The sequence below is a fragment of the Rhinolophus sinicus genome, chromosome 2, assembly GCF_057876585.1.
Source record: "Rhinolophus sinicus isolate RSI-liver-muscle chromosome 2, RSI-T2T, whole genome shotgun sequence".
Taxonomy (NCBI): Eukaryota; Metazoa; Chordata; class Mammalia; order Chiroptera; family Rhinolophidae; genus Rhinolophus; species Rhinolophus sinicus.
In genome coordinates this window covers 156,634,562-156,654,710 of record NC_142502.1, presented here as the reverse complement: position 1 = coordinate 156,654,710, position 20,149 = coordinate 156,634,562, and the positions used below count along the sequence as shown (strand labels likewise).

The window sequence follows — 20,149 nt, the reverse complement described above, 5'->3', positions numbered from 1 at the left end:
GAGAGCAGTGTTTCAAGCAGGCAGATGGCCAACTGTGAGGCCTGTTCCTGAGAAGCATGTAACACGTGGATAGAAAGTGCCCATTGAATCTGGCATCTGAATTGTGGGCATTTCTCTTATATATTCAAACTTTTATTTGAAAAATAACCAAACATACTGAAAATAGAGAAGTTTATTGATACCTGTAACAAGAAAATGTTCAGTGGAACAATGGGAAGAGAGCCAGATTGAATGGGTTGAATAATGAATGAAGTTTCCCGGGAAGAGATGGCAGAGATGGCATAGTAAACACATAGCTAAGTAACTATTTGTTTCTTCTTGAAACCCCACTGAGAAGACAGGGGGATTTTTTTTTTTTTTTTTTTTTTTTTTTTTGCATAAAACCACAAGGACAGAGGAACAAGAACAGAATTTTAGGATTGTAAAGATCATGGATGAGTGTGGGTCTGGAACCAGTACTGCTAGCATCTCCTGGAGCTGGTTAGGAATGTAGAATCTCAGGCTCCACCCCAGACTTACTGAATTAGAATCTGTGTTTTCCCAATATAGTCCTCTGATTTGCTTGCACGTTAAAGTCTGAGAAGTGCTGACTTGGCAGACTCCAGAGAATGGAATCCTAAGCCAATGTGATTTACACTGCACAACCCCTGAAACACTCCTGAATCTGAGGTACTGGTGTTCCTGGAAGTGGGAGTGGTCAGGAGATAGGGCGAGGTGGCCAAAATAAAGAGGAAAGTTTAAGAGGCACTCGTATTTCTCACTTGGAGCAGTCAGGCAAGTGCTCCTCCCCACCTGAGCAAACCACCAAAGATTTTACTTGTTAAAGAGAGCAAAACAGAGTTTCTGCACTGGAGGAAACCAGGGACCACTTATGGATGCTGGAGGCTGAGAACCCCTCCAGCCCTTTTCCCCGGCCACCAGAAAGCTGGCAGTTAGGGCTTCACCCTCCACATAGGATTCTTGGAAGAACTTTCTCCAGGGAGTTTGACCAGCCCAAGTGGAAAGGTCTAGATACTGACATCATGATTCACCAACACAATGGCGCTGCTGTTTCTTTTATTTATAGCTTCTGTTGTTTTTGCTTTTCTTCCTCCTGTATCTTACCCAAGTATTCTGCATCCGGAGCTACTTTGTAATTTTCCTATCTAGCTATCATAACTGTTTGTTCTCTTTCTTCTTGTCTCTAGTATCTGTTTTGGGGGAATTAGATACCATTCCAAGACTATATGTTCTTATCGACGGAACTCAGATTTTCACAATTGGAGGCCTTATAAACAATTTTGCTACTGTATGCAAGATTCCAGATGACCTCTTTACTGTTCCCATAATTCTCATATTTGCTTTCATTGCCTTTTCAGCTTGTTTTCTAAATGTAAAGAATGTTTCTTGTTGCATTTTCTGCTGTCCCCCTCACCCTCCACCCCACCAATGTATTTACTTACAGAAATGTAGCACTACTTGCCTACAAAACAAATATCAGTTAAATAAAGGTTTCTTCCCTTCCTGCCCTGATCAGGAATTAGTCCGTGGGCATAAGGCAGTGGGAAGGGTTTGGGGCTGACTGCTGATACTTGCTCAGGCTGTGACCTGATAATGGAGAGTGATCATTCTTTTGCACTCAATTCGTTTGTCTTTATTTTTTTTCCAAATTTTCTCCTTTTTTAATATTAGTTTCAGGTGTACAAAGCAACATAATTCAACATTTACACCCCTCACAAAGTGATAACCGCCTCCTAAGCCTACAACCCCTCTGACATTATATGTGGCTATTACAATACCATTGACTATATTCCCTATGCGGTACTTTACATCTCGTAACCACACACACACACACACACACACACACACACACACACTAATTATAGTTGACATCCAATATTACTCTACTTCAGCTTCAGGTGTACAGCGCAGTGGTCAGGCATCTCCACAGTCTATGAAGTGATCCCACCGATAAGTCCAGTACCCATCTAACACCCTACGTAGTCTTCACAACATTACTGATTATATTCCCCAGACTGTATTTCACATCCCCATGACTATTTTGTGACTACCAATTTGTACTTTCTAATCCCTTCACCTTCTCTCCAATCCCCCAACCTCCCTCCCATCTCACAAACATCAGTTTGTTCTATTCTAAACATAGCCATATACAATACAGTAGTTTGAAATTTAGAACAAAGGGAAATTGCTGATAAGTAAATAGACAATCTTCAGGCGTGTCATTCTCAGAGGAGCTGCCTGGGCTTTGTTAAGGACGATGGTGTGATCACCAGCTTTCAGAGAGAACACTGCTGTGGGGGAGGCCAGCATGTGCAGCCCACTGACAGGTGACTCCTTTTACTCACTCCTCCCCGATATCCGTGTCATAGTATTCATGAATGCAAGCAGCTTTAGGAAAAAATATGAGGTTGGCAAAGAAACAGCACAGCCTAAGTTTCCCCTTTTGGTGCTTCTGCCTTCTGTGACATTCTCTTGTATCCCAATTGAAATGATTCAGTCCGTTGTATCTTCATAATTTGAAAACTTCTAGTCAAACATGAACAATAGGACATCTGCCAGTTAAACCCTATCATAAATTTGCTGATGTTCACTTGTCATTCTATTTTATATGACACTGGTGTTCTCTTTGTAAAATAGAGCAGGGATTTTCTGACCTTTTAAAGAATGGGGTATTCTGGAAGTGACCCTGTATATCTCCTGAAATCAACTGCGGGTGGTCAGACGAGCAGATCTAAATGGAGCAGGCAGATACCTGTCTTCTCATCAACGTTCTCCTGGCATCAAGCAAGCAAGCATCTTCTCATTGGCTTTTACTAAACATCCATCTCTTTCAGCTCTCATAATTTACAATTTCAGAATGCGCAAAGCAACTTGCAATTAATTGTCAAATGAGTGGTTTTGATAATGACTCATTTTGATTGTTGTGGGTTAAAGTGAGGACAAACATTATTATCATTACTTGTTTGATGTCCTTCTGTTTTAGCAACTCTGTGAGAGCAGATATTGTGTCTCTCCTAGTGATTCTTCTCTACCAAGTGCCCAGTATGATGCCTTGTACAAATATAATGGATAAATACTTGCTGTTGAGAGAAACTTCATAAAAAATGAGCATCGTTGGCTTTAAAAACTGAACAGTATTGGAGTAGGAAAAGGGTTTTCAGGTTGGAGAAAATACTAGTATTTGGGTAGAGGAATATAATGTATTTAGGAGCTGGGGAATAGAAAACAGTGCATAGAGCAAAGAGTTGAGAAAATGGAAGTTGAGAGAGGACAGGAGAGTTAACTTGAAGCCCAAATATGGAGGATCTTAATGTCAAACGTGGTACTTTGGTCCTGGATCTGGGCATTGGGCCCCACACAGGAATTAAACCAGAGCCAGAGCTCAGAGCAGGGAGCTGGGAGGGTAGAAAATGGCAAGCACAGAGACCAATTCAGAAGCTGTTACCATGAGATGATGAGGAAAGCCCAAGTAGAGGCAATCCTATCTTCTAGGGATGTGATCCTATCTTCTGATGGAAAATTCAGTAGACTTTCTTAGAAGGGACAGAATATTTTAAATTGGGGCCACTCCTAAAAATCTAGTGCTTAAGGCTTTGGTTCTTCCATATAAGGGGACTTTCTTTTTTATGTCCTTATTCCAGGAGGATTCTGGATGAAGTGTTCCATGAGCGCCCATCAGCCTTCATTTATTTAGTCAATGTAGGAGCTGGGATCCCTCAAAAATTATTTGTGTAAAACCCCTTGGCAAACTGCAAATAACGAGAGAGAGAGAGAGAGAGAGAGAGAGAGAGAGAGAGAGAGAGAGAGAGAGAGAGAGAGACTGTAAGGAGGTTTTCTGTGCTGCATTTCAAAATAACAGAACTGCCTATTAAGACTAAGGGAACCCTCCTCACCAGCCTCCTTCCCAAGTCCCACACCTGAAATCGTAGAAGTTTAGGAATTGCACATGTTCTGGACTCTGAGGTTTAGAAAAAGCCTATTGGTTTTCGAAGATTGGTGCTTGAAGATGTTTGTAAAGTCAAAGCCTTTTAGAATTGAAGGAAACCTTAGCATCATTTTACTTCAGACTTTCACCTAGCTACTGATGAATTTTCTCTCTTAGGTCCTCAACTGATCTTTCTGTTTCATTGAAAGTTAGCTGAACTTCTTGGGTTCCTATTTCTTAGAGGTTTTCATTAAGCTTAGCATTAAGGAAATACAAAAATTGGCTCATGCTGTGTATTTTCCGCTATTTCTGACACAGGAATCTGTGCTGGCTCTGTGCAGGCTCTTGCTGAGAAAGGTCTGGGAGAATGGATGAAAGAGAGTGGACTCAAGCCACTTATAAGATGAAAAATATAATCGAGTTTAAGTCTATGCCAAGAATCTGGTTGCTTTATTCAAATGTTGTTTGCAGGTCCCTTAAAGATTTTCAGATCAGTTGGCATAATACATATGAAAGAACAAGGTGATGGCATGTTCAGGTCAGAGACACAATACATCCTCTGAGACACTTTAGGGAGAGGTCAGATTAAGAACAAACATCCAAATATCATTATAATCAGATCCTAAGCAATTAAAACTATTTGTGTGCTCTCTTTCCTAGTTGACCTTGTGGGGTATAGAATCTAGTCTAAATAAAGCTAAACTGGAGAGTCTAAATCTAACAGCATTTAAAAAAAAAGAGAGTAGTCAAGCACAGTGACTGGATAACCTAATCAGTGGCTTTGGAGAAGAATAATCAAAAATTAAATGGATTTTCCATTTGTGGCCAAGATGTCCTGCTTTTGAAGCTTAGGCTTCTTTGGTCGAGGACTTGGGTGAGGAAGGACAGCACTCACCTTTAGGTAAAGAAGGGGATTTTATCATCCCCAAGGAAGTGCAGTTCTGAGATATCAATCCCTTACTTTTCAATTGCTGGTAACGATTCTGTAAATTATAGCTCTTAGCCAATTCTCAGGGTAGAGTTCATCTTCTACTTTAAAGGATTCTTTCCCTGAACTATAATTCCAACCTTTTCCCTTTCAAAGTACTGAATTCTATAGCTATTCCTTCAGTTATTTTTCTGATTCCTTTGTAGGAAATATAAAGCTCCCTTACCCCCACCCCAATTAAATTCCAAATGTTGGACATAGATATATAACTTCTCACCAAAGTAGGTGCAGGAGTTTGTTTAGAGAGAAAGGATTATGTATGCATTAGCACGAAAACTGTGGTGTGTGTTTCTTTTAAAGAAATAGCTAACTAAGGCACTAGGAGTCTCCAGACATAGCACCCCAGGCAACCTGCACAGGGGGGTGTTTGGTTTTGATATCCAGATGGAACCACAACAATCAAAGCACATCTAGGTAACACAGGAAACCTAACATTCAAGCTTTGGAATTTTAATTGACAAAAATTATATTTCTTTTAACATTTCTGCCTGGTTCAAAGTGATTTTATTTAGGCAATTTCATTCATCCTTTCAATATTCTTTTTAGGTATAAAGAGGAAGGTATTATTACTTAAGCCTAGAATATAGAATATTCAACTTTTAACTTAGGGAGACCTTGTTTCAAGTCTGTGTATCTCTCTTGCTGAGTAAATTAATGGATTCTCGAATGACATACAGGCAGTTTCTTAAAACAAACACATACAAAAGCAAGGAAACTATCAAATCTTATAGTAGTTTACCACAGGGAGAGCCATAATCATCTTTTATAAGAATCTTTTCTTCAATACTGAGGAGCAGAACAAATGAACAGATGTAATTCCCCATTATTTATTGTATCATTTGTTCTACATGTAATTCAGGGCCTAGAACATACATTGCATTGAACTAGGCACAACAAGGAATATAAAGGAAATTTTCACTGCTGTTGAGGAAATAAGACACACATGAAAAATTAAGTGTTAAGCAAGATTGTGCAATGAATTACACCAGGGTTCAGATTAAATAAAGATGGAGTGGTCAGGGAAGACTTCATGAAAGAGGCAATCCTTGAGCAAGACTATGATAAGTAGGTTGGATTTGAAGAGGGAAAGAAGACATTGAGGATAGTATAAGTAGTAGGCATAACATAAAGACACAGGGAGGAAGAAATGTACACTGAGCTTAAGAGCAAGTCTTTATCAGCATTGCAGAGTAGTTGGCTCCTGTTGGAGAATGGTGAGAGGCAAAGTGAAAAAGGTGAGCCACTGAATGATTTCAACCTTGGGAATCATAACATAATGGCAGTGATATTTTATGGAGAAAGATGGAATTATGGTGTGCAGGCAGGTTTGGAGAAGAGAGATTGGTAGGAATGAGATCAGTATGGAAGTTATTAATCCAGGCTTTAGATGTTTGGGACCCAAACAAAGATGATGGCAATGAAAAAGAGAATTGCTGCTAGTAGCAGTTTGAAGGGATTTTGTGAAACTGATTAGATATGGACAATCAGGAAGTGAAACCTACATGATGAGGACAATTAAACTATCAGTATTCAACAAATGAGGAAGTCAGGAGAGGTTTTAGCAGTTTTATAATCCATTGTCTTGTCTTCCCTTTCATTATGTCAGAACAAGTAACACCTAGTTCCCTCATGGCTATACTCTGAGCTTCAGAACTATCTTCTTCCTGAGAACACAGCCCATTCTTCAACAGACACTCCTCAGCCACAAAGAAATGAAAGTCAAGCCAAGAGTCCATCTCTAGCTGTTTTGAGCACGGACTTGGGAATCAGGAAGTCTGGGATGCACTTCAGACTTTAGAAGGGATTTGTTCTGGTGGCTGGGGTTGGTAGACCACAGTTGGATCAGCTTTTCCCAAAGTATGTTCTGGAGAATATTAATCTTCGAAGATGCTCTTAGAGGAAAAGCTTCCACAATCAAACATGTCTGCAAACATCATATACTCTATTTCCCTCTTGGAGATCACAGAGCTTATTGGTATAGCAGAGGCTTCCCTTTTGGCACATAATTACACCAGGGTTCAGATTAAATAAAGATGGAGTGGTCACTGATACATCCCTCAGAACTAAGGACCCACTAAGGAAGACTAAGCTAGACACACATTAGAGATCCTAACTAAATAATAATCTATGGTAATAGAATATTAAGAATGATCTAAATCAAGATAGCAAAACAAGGAATATAAAGCAAAGGAAGAAAATAAAAATGGAAAAATATAATTAGATAATTAGAAATATGTGGTGGTCAGTTGAGATAGCAATGCGATACAGGAAGTTGCCATAAGGAGAGGGGTCAGTACAGGCAGTTTACAATATAATCTCAGTAAAGATCTCCCTATGCCTAGAATGGTCATCAATGAACCTCTTTCTCCTTTTAGTACTGTGGTCTTCTAACCCTGCTGAATAAAAAGATAGTTCTATCCATATTCTCACTTAGAGTTAAAATTTCAGATTTTGAATTAGGTATTCACATTTTCCTTGGAAATTCTACCTCCAGGAAGAACAAAGAGACATCAAAGGGTCCTGTCTAGATTCATTGGCTGCCTCCAGCTTAAGCTGAGTTTCTCGAGTAAGTTAGAAATCAAAATTCCTTTGACTCGTCAGAACGAAACCTGCTCCCCGAGTCCTTGACAGATATTGAAAGCCTGAAGGAATACATTTTCTTAGAAAGAAAATGCACAGAGTTGGTGCTCCAGCCACTGAAAGGAGGAGGAGATTATTCTTAAGTAAATGGGAGTCTATAAACTCTCTCAGAGTTGTAAAGATCTTTATATAGATTTTCCAAAGCATTTCTGTATCTATTGAGTCATTTGATCATCATGAATACCCTCTGTGGTAAGTGTTTTTTTCCTAGTATTTTACAGATTAAAACAGCAACCACCACCACCACCACCACCACCACCATCATCACCACCTGAGAGACTTTGTGCTTGGTGTTTTATTTACACTTAATCCTCAGAGCAACTCTGTAAAACACACACTGTACAGCCAAGAGCCCACATGATAAAGCAAAAAAAATGCCATAGCTTGGGTTTGAACTTAGGTCTTCTGGGAACTTAGGTCTCTGGGGTTACACTCTAGCATCTCTGACTTGTCAGAAGCAATGAAAGGCCCATCTGTGAATATTACCTTAGAATTCCCTCCATTCCTGACCCTGCTCACCTAGTTTAGTACTTTCTCCTTGGTGCCATGTTGTCTCAGGCTTCCTAAATCCTACTTAAATGGTAATATTTAATCTTAGCTGTAGTCTAAATCAGAAGTGGGCAATTACAGCCTGTGGGCCAAATGTGGCCTGCCCAGAGCTAAGAATGTGGACCCATGAGCTAAGAATGTTTTTCACCTTTTCACGTGATAGAGGAAAAAAAAAATCGAAAGAAGATGATACTTTGTGGCATGTGAAAATCATATGAAATTTAAATTTGTGTCCATAAATAAAGTTTTGTTGCAATGCAGCCATGCTAATTCATTTCTATTTTGTCTGTGGCAACTTTCCTACAACTATGGCAGAGATGAATAGTTGCAGCAGAGATTGAATAGCCCATAAAGCCTAACGTATTTATTATTTATTATCTGATGCTTTATAGAAAAAATTTGTTGACTTCTGGTAAAAATTCAGAATGACACTTTTTAGAGGAAGAAATGAAAGGAAAGTCAGAAGCCTTTCATTGTGCCCAACACGCAGAGGAGAGATAAACAGGCTCAAGTTTGGATCCCAGCTCTGTCACTGAGGAGCTGCAGGGGTGACTCTGCCCAAGTTATTTGAACTTTTCTGTTCTTCAGTTTGCCTCATTTGAAAAATGGAGAAATCATATCAAACTTGCAGTTCTATTGTGAAGTTTTAATGAATCAGTATGTATAAATCATGAAGCAAACAGTAGCCTGTTGATGGTGCTTTTGTGTTCTTTTGGTATCGATATCAGGATGGGCAGATTGTTGGGAATTAGAAATCTTTGGCCATAGCTGGATGGAATGATAGGATAAAAATGTACATGGTAAAATTAGGAGTGGTTTTCCCCCAGTGAACCTGATTAACAGTGAAGCTTTGTCATGTTGATGGATTAAGCAATTGCAGTCCGGAAGCCCGGCTATTCCATTCACCTACACCTGATGTGACCATCATTAAAGTCAATACCCAAACTTGGGAGACTGCAAGCTGAATTAGAAATACTTAGTTGAATAAGCCATTTCATCTTCCTTCTGCCAATGTTCCAGATAACCCTGATACTATCCTTGTAAGGAAGCAAAAATAATTGTTCTTTCTTTCTAAGACATCTGTGTTCTAGTTCACTTGGCATTTTGTCTGCTCTTCAGTGGTTAACAAACTGACCTGAAAAATATCCTCAAATAATTTTTTTTTCAGCCTAACTGCCAAAGCAACATTTATCTTCTTTTCCTCAATACACCTTGCTGAGAAGATTGCAAAGCTGAACCCTAGAATGGTTTAACTGATGCCCTACTAATGAGTGTGTAGAGAAAAGAATCTTCTCAAGATTAGATATCTGAGAGAACTACTTTAGTCCTCCAAGTTCTCAAACAACTATACTCATTCCTCAGGTGGAGAAAAATGCCAATAAAAGGCAAGCACTTTCTTTCCCCTTCTTAGTTTTATGCAGTTTTGTCTTCTGCTATGGACCCCTAAGTAAGGAGATGACCATGGGTTAGCCTTTGTCAAGCGTGTGAAATTTGTTCCTGGTGTTCTGTTCAACACACTCTCTCCTACAATCTCTTTCCTCAGGGGCAAAGTGCTCTTGGGCAGAGATATGTTTTAGTCATTTATATCTTAGTATGAATTCTTTTTTGTTTGTTTGTCTTAATTCTACTCCTGCTTCTCGCATACTAACTCATGCACATATACTCGTACTTCCTGAGGTTTGGTGTTTGGGAAGGGATTTTCTTCTTTTCTGTTCCTCCCTCCCTCCCTCCCTCCCTCCCTCCCTCCCTCCCTTCCTGTTTTCAATGCAGAATGAATCTCTCTTGTAAAAAAGATATCAGAAAGCACAGTCTAGCATAGAAAGGCATTTTGGATAGAGGAGTATTACCCTCACATTAAACCTCGTTAGGGATGATCTGTTTTAGTAACTGGTTGGCACTGCTTGACCCACAGGGAAAAATGAGAAGTGGAGAAGAGCCAGGAGAGGTGGAAATGGATGTGTGTATTGTGGGGGCTATATTTTTTTAGTGTTCACAGCTATCCAACCAGCCAGGTTGGATTAAAACTACTTTAGAAGTGAGGAAACTGAGCCTCAGAGGGGGTTGAGTAATTGTGCAAAACCACTTAGAAGCAAGTGACTTCTTACAGGAGCTCAGGTACATCAGCATTCTCCTATGTTTATAAGGACATAATAAACCGAACTGTCTGTGTGTAGACACATTCTTTCCCATAATCAGGAATAACTGTCTCATCTGAGGCAGCCAAAACACAGAGCTGGCCAGTTTTTTTCCCTGCTGCTGCAGCTGCCTCTGGATGGGAACTGACGGCTTGTGTTGTCAAGGGAAAAAGTAACAAGCAGAACGAACCAAGTGACCATTTGTCCCCAAGTAAAAATCTGAAACACAGCACCAACATGTTTGAGTGTAGATATGGTCATCAGGGAACTGAAAAGATGACCACCTTCTGCATGAAAACAGGAGTCCTCCATAGCTTTAGGGGACCAATGTTAAAACCAGCTTCCAGAACAGAGACTTGGACTGAAAACACTTGAGGATGTCTCCATTCTCTGAGCCATAACTTGCCGGTTCTCAGGGGAAGCAAGAATTGGACCAGTAAATAGTCCTGTCTTCCTCTTGCTCTAACGCAGTCAGACAAGGGATTTCAGGAAAAGGACAATAGACTGGGAGTCAAAGGCCTGCTTTCTAGTTGTGGGCTCTGCCTCAAATCACTGTGAGAGTTTGGGCAATTGTTTGACTCTCCAGACCCTAGATACCGCATTTGCAAAATACAGTGAAATGATGGTGAAGTTCTTGTCCAACTCTAGTAGCGTGTTTCCCCCAAGATAAGACTGGGTCTTACATTAATTTTTGCTCCAAAAGACACATTAGGGCTTACATTCTGGGCATGTCATCCTGAAAAATCATGCTAGGGCTTATTTTCTGGTTAGATCTTATTTTGGGGGAAACACAGTAGGAGTCTACTTCCTGTTAAAATAATTCAGTAAAAATATAAAGTTGAGAATCGCATTTTCTCAGCTGTCTGAAAGATTATCTGTGTTTCTCTTTCCCTCTCCACCTCTTTTTTATATTCTTTCTCTCTTTCTTCATGCCTCTTCCTCTCTTCTCCATCGCTCTTTCTCCCCAGGAAGCAGAAGCTCAGTTCAGGAATTATTTGCTGGTACCTCCAAAACAAGAACGGCACGTGCATTCTTGAATTCAGTATCCTCAGGAGACTCACATGGTACATACCACTTAAATCAAAGCTGTCTGTCTGCCTCCAATTCTAGGTCTTCTAAGTTTGTAATTTTTCTTAGTTTTACTTTTCTGGTTCCACCCAAGAGAGTATGGAACCCAAGAGCAAATGTGTTGAAAAGTTTCCGCACTGCCCTTCCCCGAGAAGTGCCCAGACAAACTCTCACTAAAATCCTTGGAGAGATGCAGGACAGGAGTGTTGGGCTGGGGGAGTTTGTTTTATTCAAGACTTTGGTCAGGGCAGAAGTATTTCAGCACAACAGTTATCAAGGTAATGTGAAAATAATTATAGCACTCAACACACAAATGACCGCCAGGCAGTTCCCACCGCCTATGATACTCACAGTTCAACCACATTCCTGGGGAGGTCGGAGGGAATCTCTGTCACCTCACTCTCTTGGCAGAGGAAAACCCTGTTAGAGCAGTGACAGATCCGATGATGACATCCTGAGCCCAAGCTCAGGAATGCCAGCAAGCAGGCCAGGAGCAAAGCCATGCTTATTTATCCATCCACCTGCTTTCTTCCTGCATTCGCAGAGAAAAGTCTCCACAGGGTTCAGAGGCTCCACACAGTGCCCTTATGAGATCTGCTTTGAAAGCCGGTAGGGTCACATGACCCAAGGGATTTTTTTTTTTTTTTGTCGCTCCAGGAGAATATCAAAATTCCTCTGTGCCCCAGTGATTTCCAGGGCAAGATAAGCTACTCCCTTATCCTCTTTAATTGGGTTTCTTACACCCTGACCAAAGGAAGATAGCAAGCAGCACTTTGATACGTGTCTGGACTAGTTTATATTATTTCACTGTAGAAGTGTCCCTGCTGGTCTCAATTTTCTTCTCAATAGAGGGACGTGATTGCCTTTCTCCAAAAAAGACACAACTTACCATTTGAAACATCAATGAGTGTGTCATCCAGTGAAGGGTGGGGACCTGTTTCCAGTCTTGGCAGCAATGTCTTCCTCCAGCCCACTTGATATAACACCAGAATTTTAGGTTGTAGTCATTGATCCTCATTGCTTTCAAAATGATCCGGGCAGAAGACAAGCATGTGGTTAGTGAGCCCCAGGCCCACCCCATCTCCATAGGTGGCAGACACTCCTGAGCCGGTTATCTCAGAGATGTAGCTGAGTTATCTAAGGAAGGGCTGTTTTCAGTGGGGATTTATTTAGTAAATGCTGGTAATCCACCCCCTATTGCATAGCCTTTCTGGCTTCTTTTCAAACTCTGAAGCTTGCCTCTGTCTTTTGTAAGTTGGCACAAATGAAGTTATTTAATCTATGCTTTTATCTTAGTTTTGAATGTCCCCTGTAGGTGACAGCCCCGGTTTTTTTTGCTGGCATGCCCAATCTCCTTGTTGGTGAGGGATCTGAGGAACATTTGGCAACGCTTTCAGTAAAGTGGCCTTCTACTTTCAACGCCAGAATTTATGAGGATTAAAAGGCAGAATATTCTCTAAGATCCTGCCTACAATTTATTACTTGCTAAACTTAGTTTCAACGCTATTTTTAGGTAATTATTTGCACAAAATTGAGTTAGATGAAACTGCTAAACATGTATATATTTATCCCTCTCTTTTCTTTCTCTCCCTTACCTTAGCCAGGAGTAATGATATATAATGAATGGATTAAATTATCATTAAGGGAAAACAGAAGCAAGTAACTTTTAGGGTGAAGTTGTTCCTTAGCTTCTTCTGATTCATTCTAACTCCAAAACTGGAAGACCTGGGCCGTGTCTATATGGGCTCTTTATTGTTACAATTTTGGCTAACATGAACAGTTATATTGTCTCATTCAATAATCAATTTATGGAATCATAGTCTTTCGGGTATGGAAGGGTTTAATTCAATCAACAAACTCATGCTTAAGTTTACTGTAAAATATTCACATTAATTTAAGGGGGTTTACTTACCTATACTTGACTAACGCGAGTGACAAGAAAACTCATTACCAGTTGCACCTCCCCCTCAGACCCCAGCCCCACACGTCCCCGCTTAGGTTTCAGAGAGCTCCAATTATACCAAAATTAGTCCGTGTATAATGAGCAGAAATCTTTTGATTTTAAGACTGTGTCATATTCACAAGTTATAGATAACCTAACAAATGTAAATTATTAAGCAAAAAAAAAAAAGTTGTGGACTGGAGAAATCGGACATAACCGTTGTCACTGTATCTACTTAGTTACTCCTCCCTTGTGATGTGACCATTAATCTGATTTTGTGTTTGTTATTCCTTTGTTTTTAAAAAATTATGTTTATCACCACAGTACGTATCTCCAAACAACAGATTGCTTAATTTTGCTTATTTTTGGATTTTATAGAAATTGTATTACCCTTTCAGTAAGTAGTCTTTCGTTACTTGCTATTTTACACTAACCTAACATTTTTAAGAACCATCCGTGTTGCTATATGTAGCTATAGTTTATTAATTTTCACTACCGTGTAATATTCCATTGTATAAATATACTACAATTTATGTTTTAAATCTCCTGTAATCTTTCTTTATCCGGAGGTTATGAAAATATTTTCCTATGTTGTTTTCTAAAAGTTTTACAGTTTTGCTCTGCACGTTTAATTCTTTATTTGGTCTTGGTATCTTTGTGCGGTGTGGGGCAGGAACTCAATTTCAGTTTTATCCAATGGCATAATGGTTTTGAACTACATGGATAAACAATTGGTCCAGAACTATTTACTGAATAGACCGTCTTTTCTCCTGTCACTTGTAAAACTACCTTTCTAATTTCTCAAGTGACTATTTGACATGGGTTTGTGTTTAAGCTTCTTTATAGTCTATTGTCCTTTTTATCTGTACCGATGCTATGTTGTCTTAATTACTAGAACTTTCAGATAAGTTTTTATAAATCTTGATAGATAAGAAAAATGCCTTTATCTTATTTTTAAAGTAGTTTCTTGCCTATTTGTGGACCTTTGTTATTTCATGTGAATTTTAAAATCAGCTTGTTAAACTTCTTGAAAAAAACTCTGATAGAATTTTGTTTGGAATTGCATGTATTGTATAGATTAATTTTTGGGGAAAAATATCACCTTTAAGATATTAAATCTCTCTGTCCCTAAATATGGTGTATCACCATGTTTTTTAGGTCCTTCACTGATGTCTTTCAGTAAAGTTTTATACTATCTTCATACGAACGTAGTATCTTAAATTTATTTCCAGGTAACATATGCATGTTTTTTGCTGTTGTAAATATATCAGTATTTAAAGTTACATTTTATGTTTGTTGTCACATTGTGAAAGTGCAACTAATTTTGGAATATTTGTCTTATACTTAATTGCCTTGGTACATTTCTATGTAGACATCATTTACATCTAAATTTCATATATGTATATCATATATATTAGTTTCTTTCCTCCTTTTTAATTAATTAATTCCTCCTTTCCTTCCTCCCTTCCTCCCTCTCCTTCCTTTATTATCTTCTTCTTCTTCTATTCCCTCTCTCTCTCTCTTTTTAATTTTTATTGAATTTATTAGGGTGACATTAGTTAGTAAAATTATATAGGTTTCAAGTGTTCATTTCTATAATACATTATCTATATATTTCATTGTGTGTTTACCACCCAGAATCAGTTCTCCTTCCAGCACCATATATTTGACCTCCTTTGCCCTCTTCTATTCTTATATATTTGACCTCGTTTGCCATCCTCCCCGCTTACCCTCTGCTAACCACTGAACTGTTGTCTGTGTCTATGAGTTTTTGCGTTTGTTTGTCTTGTTCATTTGTTACTATCAGTTTTACATGCCACATATAAGTGAAATCATATGATGCTCTACTTTTTCTGTCTGACTTATTTCGCTTAGCATGATAATCTCAAGATTAGTTCATATTGCTGCAAATGGCAGTATTTTATCTTTTCTTATGGCCGAGTAGTATTCCATCGTATACAGTATCACATCTTCTTTATCCAATCATCTATCGAAGAACACTTTGGTTGTTTCCATATCTCGACCACCAGGAATAATGCTGCAATGAACATAGGGGTACATATATCATTATGGATAAATGTGTTCAAATTTTGGGGGTAGATACCCAGAAGAGGGATCGATGGGTCATATGGTAATTCTAGTCTTAATTTTTTAAGGAACCTCCATACTGTTTTCCATAGTGGCTGTACTCATTCACATTCCCACCAGCAGTGTATGAGGGTTTCTTTTTCTCCATAACCTCTCCAACACTTGTTAATGCTTGTCTTATTGATAATCGCCATTCTAACAGTTGCAAGGTGGTATCTCATTGTGATTTTGATTTGCATTTCCCTAATAGCTAGTGAAGTTGTGCATCTTTTCATATATCTGTTGGTTGTTTTTATGTCTTCTTCAGAGAAGTGTCTGTTCAGGTCCTGTGCCCATTTTTTAGTTGGATTGTTTTTTTTTTTTGTTGTTGTTGTTGTTGAGTCATATGAGTTCTTTAAATATTTTGGATATTAACCCCATATCAGAGGTGTTGTTTGCCTATCTTCTACTATTTGGTTGGTTGACTCTTTGTTTTGTTGATGTTTTTCTTTAGTTGTGCAGAAGGTTTTTAGTTTGATATAGTCCCATTCATTTATTTTAGCTTTTACTTTGCTTGTTTTTGAGGTCAAATTAATAAAATCTTCTCTAAGACAAAGGTCCATAAGTTTCGTACCTGTGTTTTCTTCTATGCAGTTTATTGTTTCAGGTCTTATGTCTAAGTCTTTGATCCATTTTGAGTTAATTTTGGTACATGGTGACAGTCTAGTTTCATTCTTTTGTAGATGGCTTTCCCATTTTCTCAGCACCATATATTGAAGAGGCTTCTTTTTTCCATTGTATGTTTTTGGCTCCTTTGTTGAAAATTATTTGTCCATATACATATGGGTTGATTTCTGGGTTCTCAGTTTTATTCCATTGATCTATGTGTGTGTTTCTATCAATACCATGCTGTTTTGATTATTGCTGCTTTTTAGTATAAATTGAAGTAGGGAATGTGATATCTCCGGCCTTGTATTTTTTAGGATTGCTTTGGCTATTTGGGATCTTTTGTGATTTCATACAAATTTGATGTTTTCTTTTTTGTTCTATCTCTTTAAAAAAATGCCATTGGAATTTTGATGGGGATTACATTAAATCTGTATATTGCTTTGGGTAACATGGCCATTTTAACTATGTTGATTCTTCCAATCCATGAAGGTAGAATATCTTTCCATTTCTTTGTGCCTTATTCAATTTCTTTTAATAATGTCTTATAATTTTCAGTGTATAGGTCTTTCACATCCTTTGTTAAGTTTATTTTTAGGTATTTTATTCTTTTTGTTGAGATTGCAAAAGGATTTTATTGTTTTTCCATTTCTCTGTCTTTCTCTTCTCTGGTAGGACACCTAGTGCAATACTAAATAGAAGTTATGGTGAGAATTCTTGTCATGTTCCTGATTTTAAATAAAATGTTTTCTGATTTTTACCATTAAAATGATATTTACTTTAGGCTGTTGCTGCATACCAGGTTAGATGTCAAGTTAAATATGTTAGAAAAGTTTTCCAAGAATTTTGTTTTACCATTAATGGCAATGAATATTTTCAGATGTCTTTTCTGCATTTGTTTCCCCCCAACCTATTAATTTACTGAGTTATGATAATTTTATACTTAAACTACTCCTATTTCTAGAATTAACAAATTTGGCTATGAGTTATTGTCTATCTATACACTGGGTGATTAGATTTCTTAATATTTAGAATTTGGGCATCTATGTTCATAAGTAATTTGTAATTTAGTAGTGAGTAGTTTTTAGTGGGTAGTGTAATTTCTAACTTTCCTTTTTTGTGTTGTTCTCATATTGTTTGATATCAAGTATTATATATATTTGCCCTGTATACTGAGTTGGAAAATAATTCCTCTTAATTTGTTCTTAGGAAAACAATTGTTTTATATTAGAATAATCTATTCCTCGAAAGTATGTCTTTACCTGGCTGAAAAGCCATCCAAATTTGGTTGTATGTTATTTGTGTGAGTGTGTGTGTGTGCGTGCGTGCGTGCGTGCGTGTGTGTGTGTGTGTGTAGATTCAAAAATATGCATTCAACTTCTTTAATTCTCATTGGACTATCAAGCTTTCCATTTTTTAAAACAATTTTGTTATGATTTTTCTAGGAATTTTTCATTTCATTAAAAGTTTTAAATTTATTTTCATAAAGGGTTTTGTTATTCCTTTTTAAAATCTTAAACAGTTCCTAGTATTATTTATTTCTGTCCATTTTCTTTATATTGACCAACATTGCCAAATTTTTCTTCATTTTATTAGTCCTCTCAAAAGACTGATTTTAACATCTGCTGATCTTATCTTTATGTTCTTTTCCCACAATCTTTGCCTTTATTTTTTCCTCTATTTTCTTTTTACTATTTTTTTAAAAAAACTTTATATTTGGATGTCAATTCATTAGTTTTCCAGCCCTTCCTCCTTTCCAAAATATGCATTTAAGCTGTAAATTTCTGTAATCTTTGACTTAGCTCTATTTCGCGAATATTGATAGGTAAAATTTTCATTATACTTAAGTTCTAAGTATTTCTCAGTTTTCCATTATAATTTCTTCTTTGGCACATAGATAATTCACATGTATGCTTTTGAAATTTACAAACCATAGATACATCTAAATTTATCTCATTGTTATTGATTTAATTTAATGCAATTTAATTTAAACTTAATTGCATTATAGTCAGAGAATGTGGTCTGTATTGATTATTCCCCCAAGCATGTTAATGGCTTACAATTAATTTTTTAAAATACTCAATGTGAGCTTGAGGAGATTCAATATTCTCTACTTGTAGACAGCTTCTATTTTTATCCCATAAGTCCAGTATATTATTATTTTCCTAAAATCTTTAATATGTTTACTAACATTTTAAGTTTTCATTAAACTAATCAAGAGATTTTTGTTGAAATTTCATATGATCAGGGTGATGCAAGTTTTCCCTGTATTCTGTCAATTTTTATTTATATATTTTAATACTATTTGAGGCATGTAAGTTTAGAATGGTATACCTGGTAAGCTAAACTTTCTATAACTTTATAGCATCTTACTCTATCCATAAAATTGTCATTTATGTTAAAGTCTATTTTATCTCATCTATCTATCTATCTATCTATCTATCTATCTATCTATCTATCTATCTACACCAGCTTTTCGTTTGATAAATATTTCTCTACTGTATATATTTTTCTACCTTTGTGCTTTCAACCTTTTTATGTCTTTATGCTTCTGGAATCCTTTTATAACCTCTTATCACCTGGATTTTGTGTTTTAATCCATTCCTACAATTTCTCTTAATGGATGATCTTAATAATTTACATTTATTCTAATTATCAATCTATATGTATTTTTTTCCCTACCATGCAACTTGCTTTCTATTTTGTTCAAATTAGAACAAAATTTACATGCTCCATTTTTCTCTTGCCTTTTATTTGTTGAATTTTTGTGTGTTTGTTTCATTTATAGGTGTTGTTCTGTATTTTTTTTTTTATGCTATTTTATTCCATTTACTGTTTTGGACATTGTATACTCTCCTTATAAATTTCAATGGTTATTGTCTCATTTTTACCTTATACTTTTTACCTTATGCTTATACCCTTTACTTAAAAGGTTAATTTTTACTTAAAAGGTTAATTTTATCGGTATTTTAAATTCCCTCCTGAAAAACGCACAGACTTAAAAGCCCACTCACTGGCTAGATAAATGCATTTATTGCTATCCAGAATTTTAGTTCTGTTGTTACATATCCTCATTATTTTATACATTCAATATTTGCTTAGATTCTCTTTCACTTTGGACCATGTCAGTGGAGCTCTGAGGAGTTTGTTTTATTCTCATTTACCTTTGCAGGCATTCTATTAGAAAGCTTTGCAAAGCATCGCTTATAGCCAAATGTAATCTCTCCAAAGCTACTCCATAAAATAACTGAAGACGGCTATTTTCAGTGATATGCTGGTAAATGTTTAACTATCAGCTTTCTAGAAAAAAAAGTTCTTATTTGTAGTATTTGTTCATTTCTATGGTGACAATTCTCCTACCATAGCTATGTCAAGCTACCAATGGGATGTTAACCAGCTTGTAAAATTCCTGAACTTTTATCAGTCTGCTCTTATGAGCCGGTCTAAGGGCTAGACCTAGCACATCATTGGCTATTTTGTACCTCTTGAATCATCTTACTTGTGTAGGTTATCCCCAATTCCTTCAGCCATTCCTTATGTGACATAGCTTAGAATGTTCTACAGTTTGTGTGGATCTCCACTTCAGAAAAATCTCCAATATGGGCTGCTTTACCTCGAGGGCTGAAGCCTAAAATGCTGTTCTGGGTCATTTAGCACCATCAGGGGTCCTATGAGCTTTATGAGAGTCTGACCAGACAGAAACTATTTTAGGGTGTGAATGCATATGACATACTCTCAGAAGCTGCTTTCTGGAGTTGCACTCTTCTAAAGTGAACAGAAATGGCTACTCACACCATAATCAGAGAATTGGGCATAGCAATTGTGGCAGCAGTGTTTGGCACTGGTATTGGATACAGAAGGGAAAAACCCTTCTCTAATATAAAAGGGCATTAAATATAGAAAATGAGACTCTAACAGCTTACCAGGAGATTAGTGGTGATAAACCTGAATTAAATACCTTATTTCTGAGGTTTCAGTCCTGAAAACTTATGTGGAATGCAGCTCTGTTTCTACCCCTGTGAATCTCCCACCTAACCGTCATCATTCTTTTGATCATGTCACCAGCTTCTGTTACCTTTTATGTATGTATGTATGTATGTATGCATGTATTTTCAATTATTGTATTTCACGAAGCAATTCTATTGCTTTTTTAAAAAGTTTCATTCACC

The 20,149-nt window shown here is 37.3% G+C and overlaps 1 protein-coding gene across 1 annotated transcript in view; it reads right to left on the bottom strand.

Moving 5' to 3' along the window:
• FSHR (follicle stimulating hormone receptor) overlaps positions 1–11,869 on the bottom strand; it is a 157,744-nt gene extending 145,875 nt beyond the window's left edge. Inside the window, exon 1 of the mRNA XM_019719102.3 lies at positions 11,657–11,869. Within this exon, the coding sequence (XP_019574661.3) occupies positions 11,657–11,808 (152 nt within the window). The 5' untranslated portion in view covers positions 11,809–11,869. The remainder of the gene's footprint in view (positions 1–11,656) is intronic.
• Between the last annotated feature and the right edge of the window lie 8,280 nt (positions 11,870–20,149).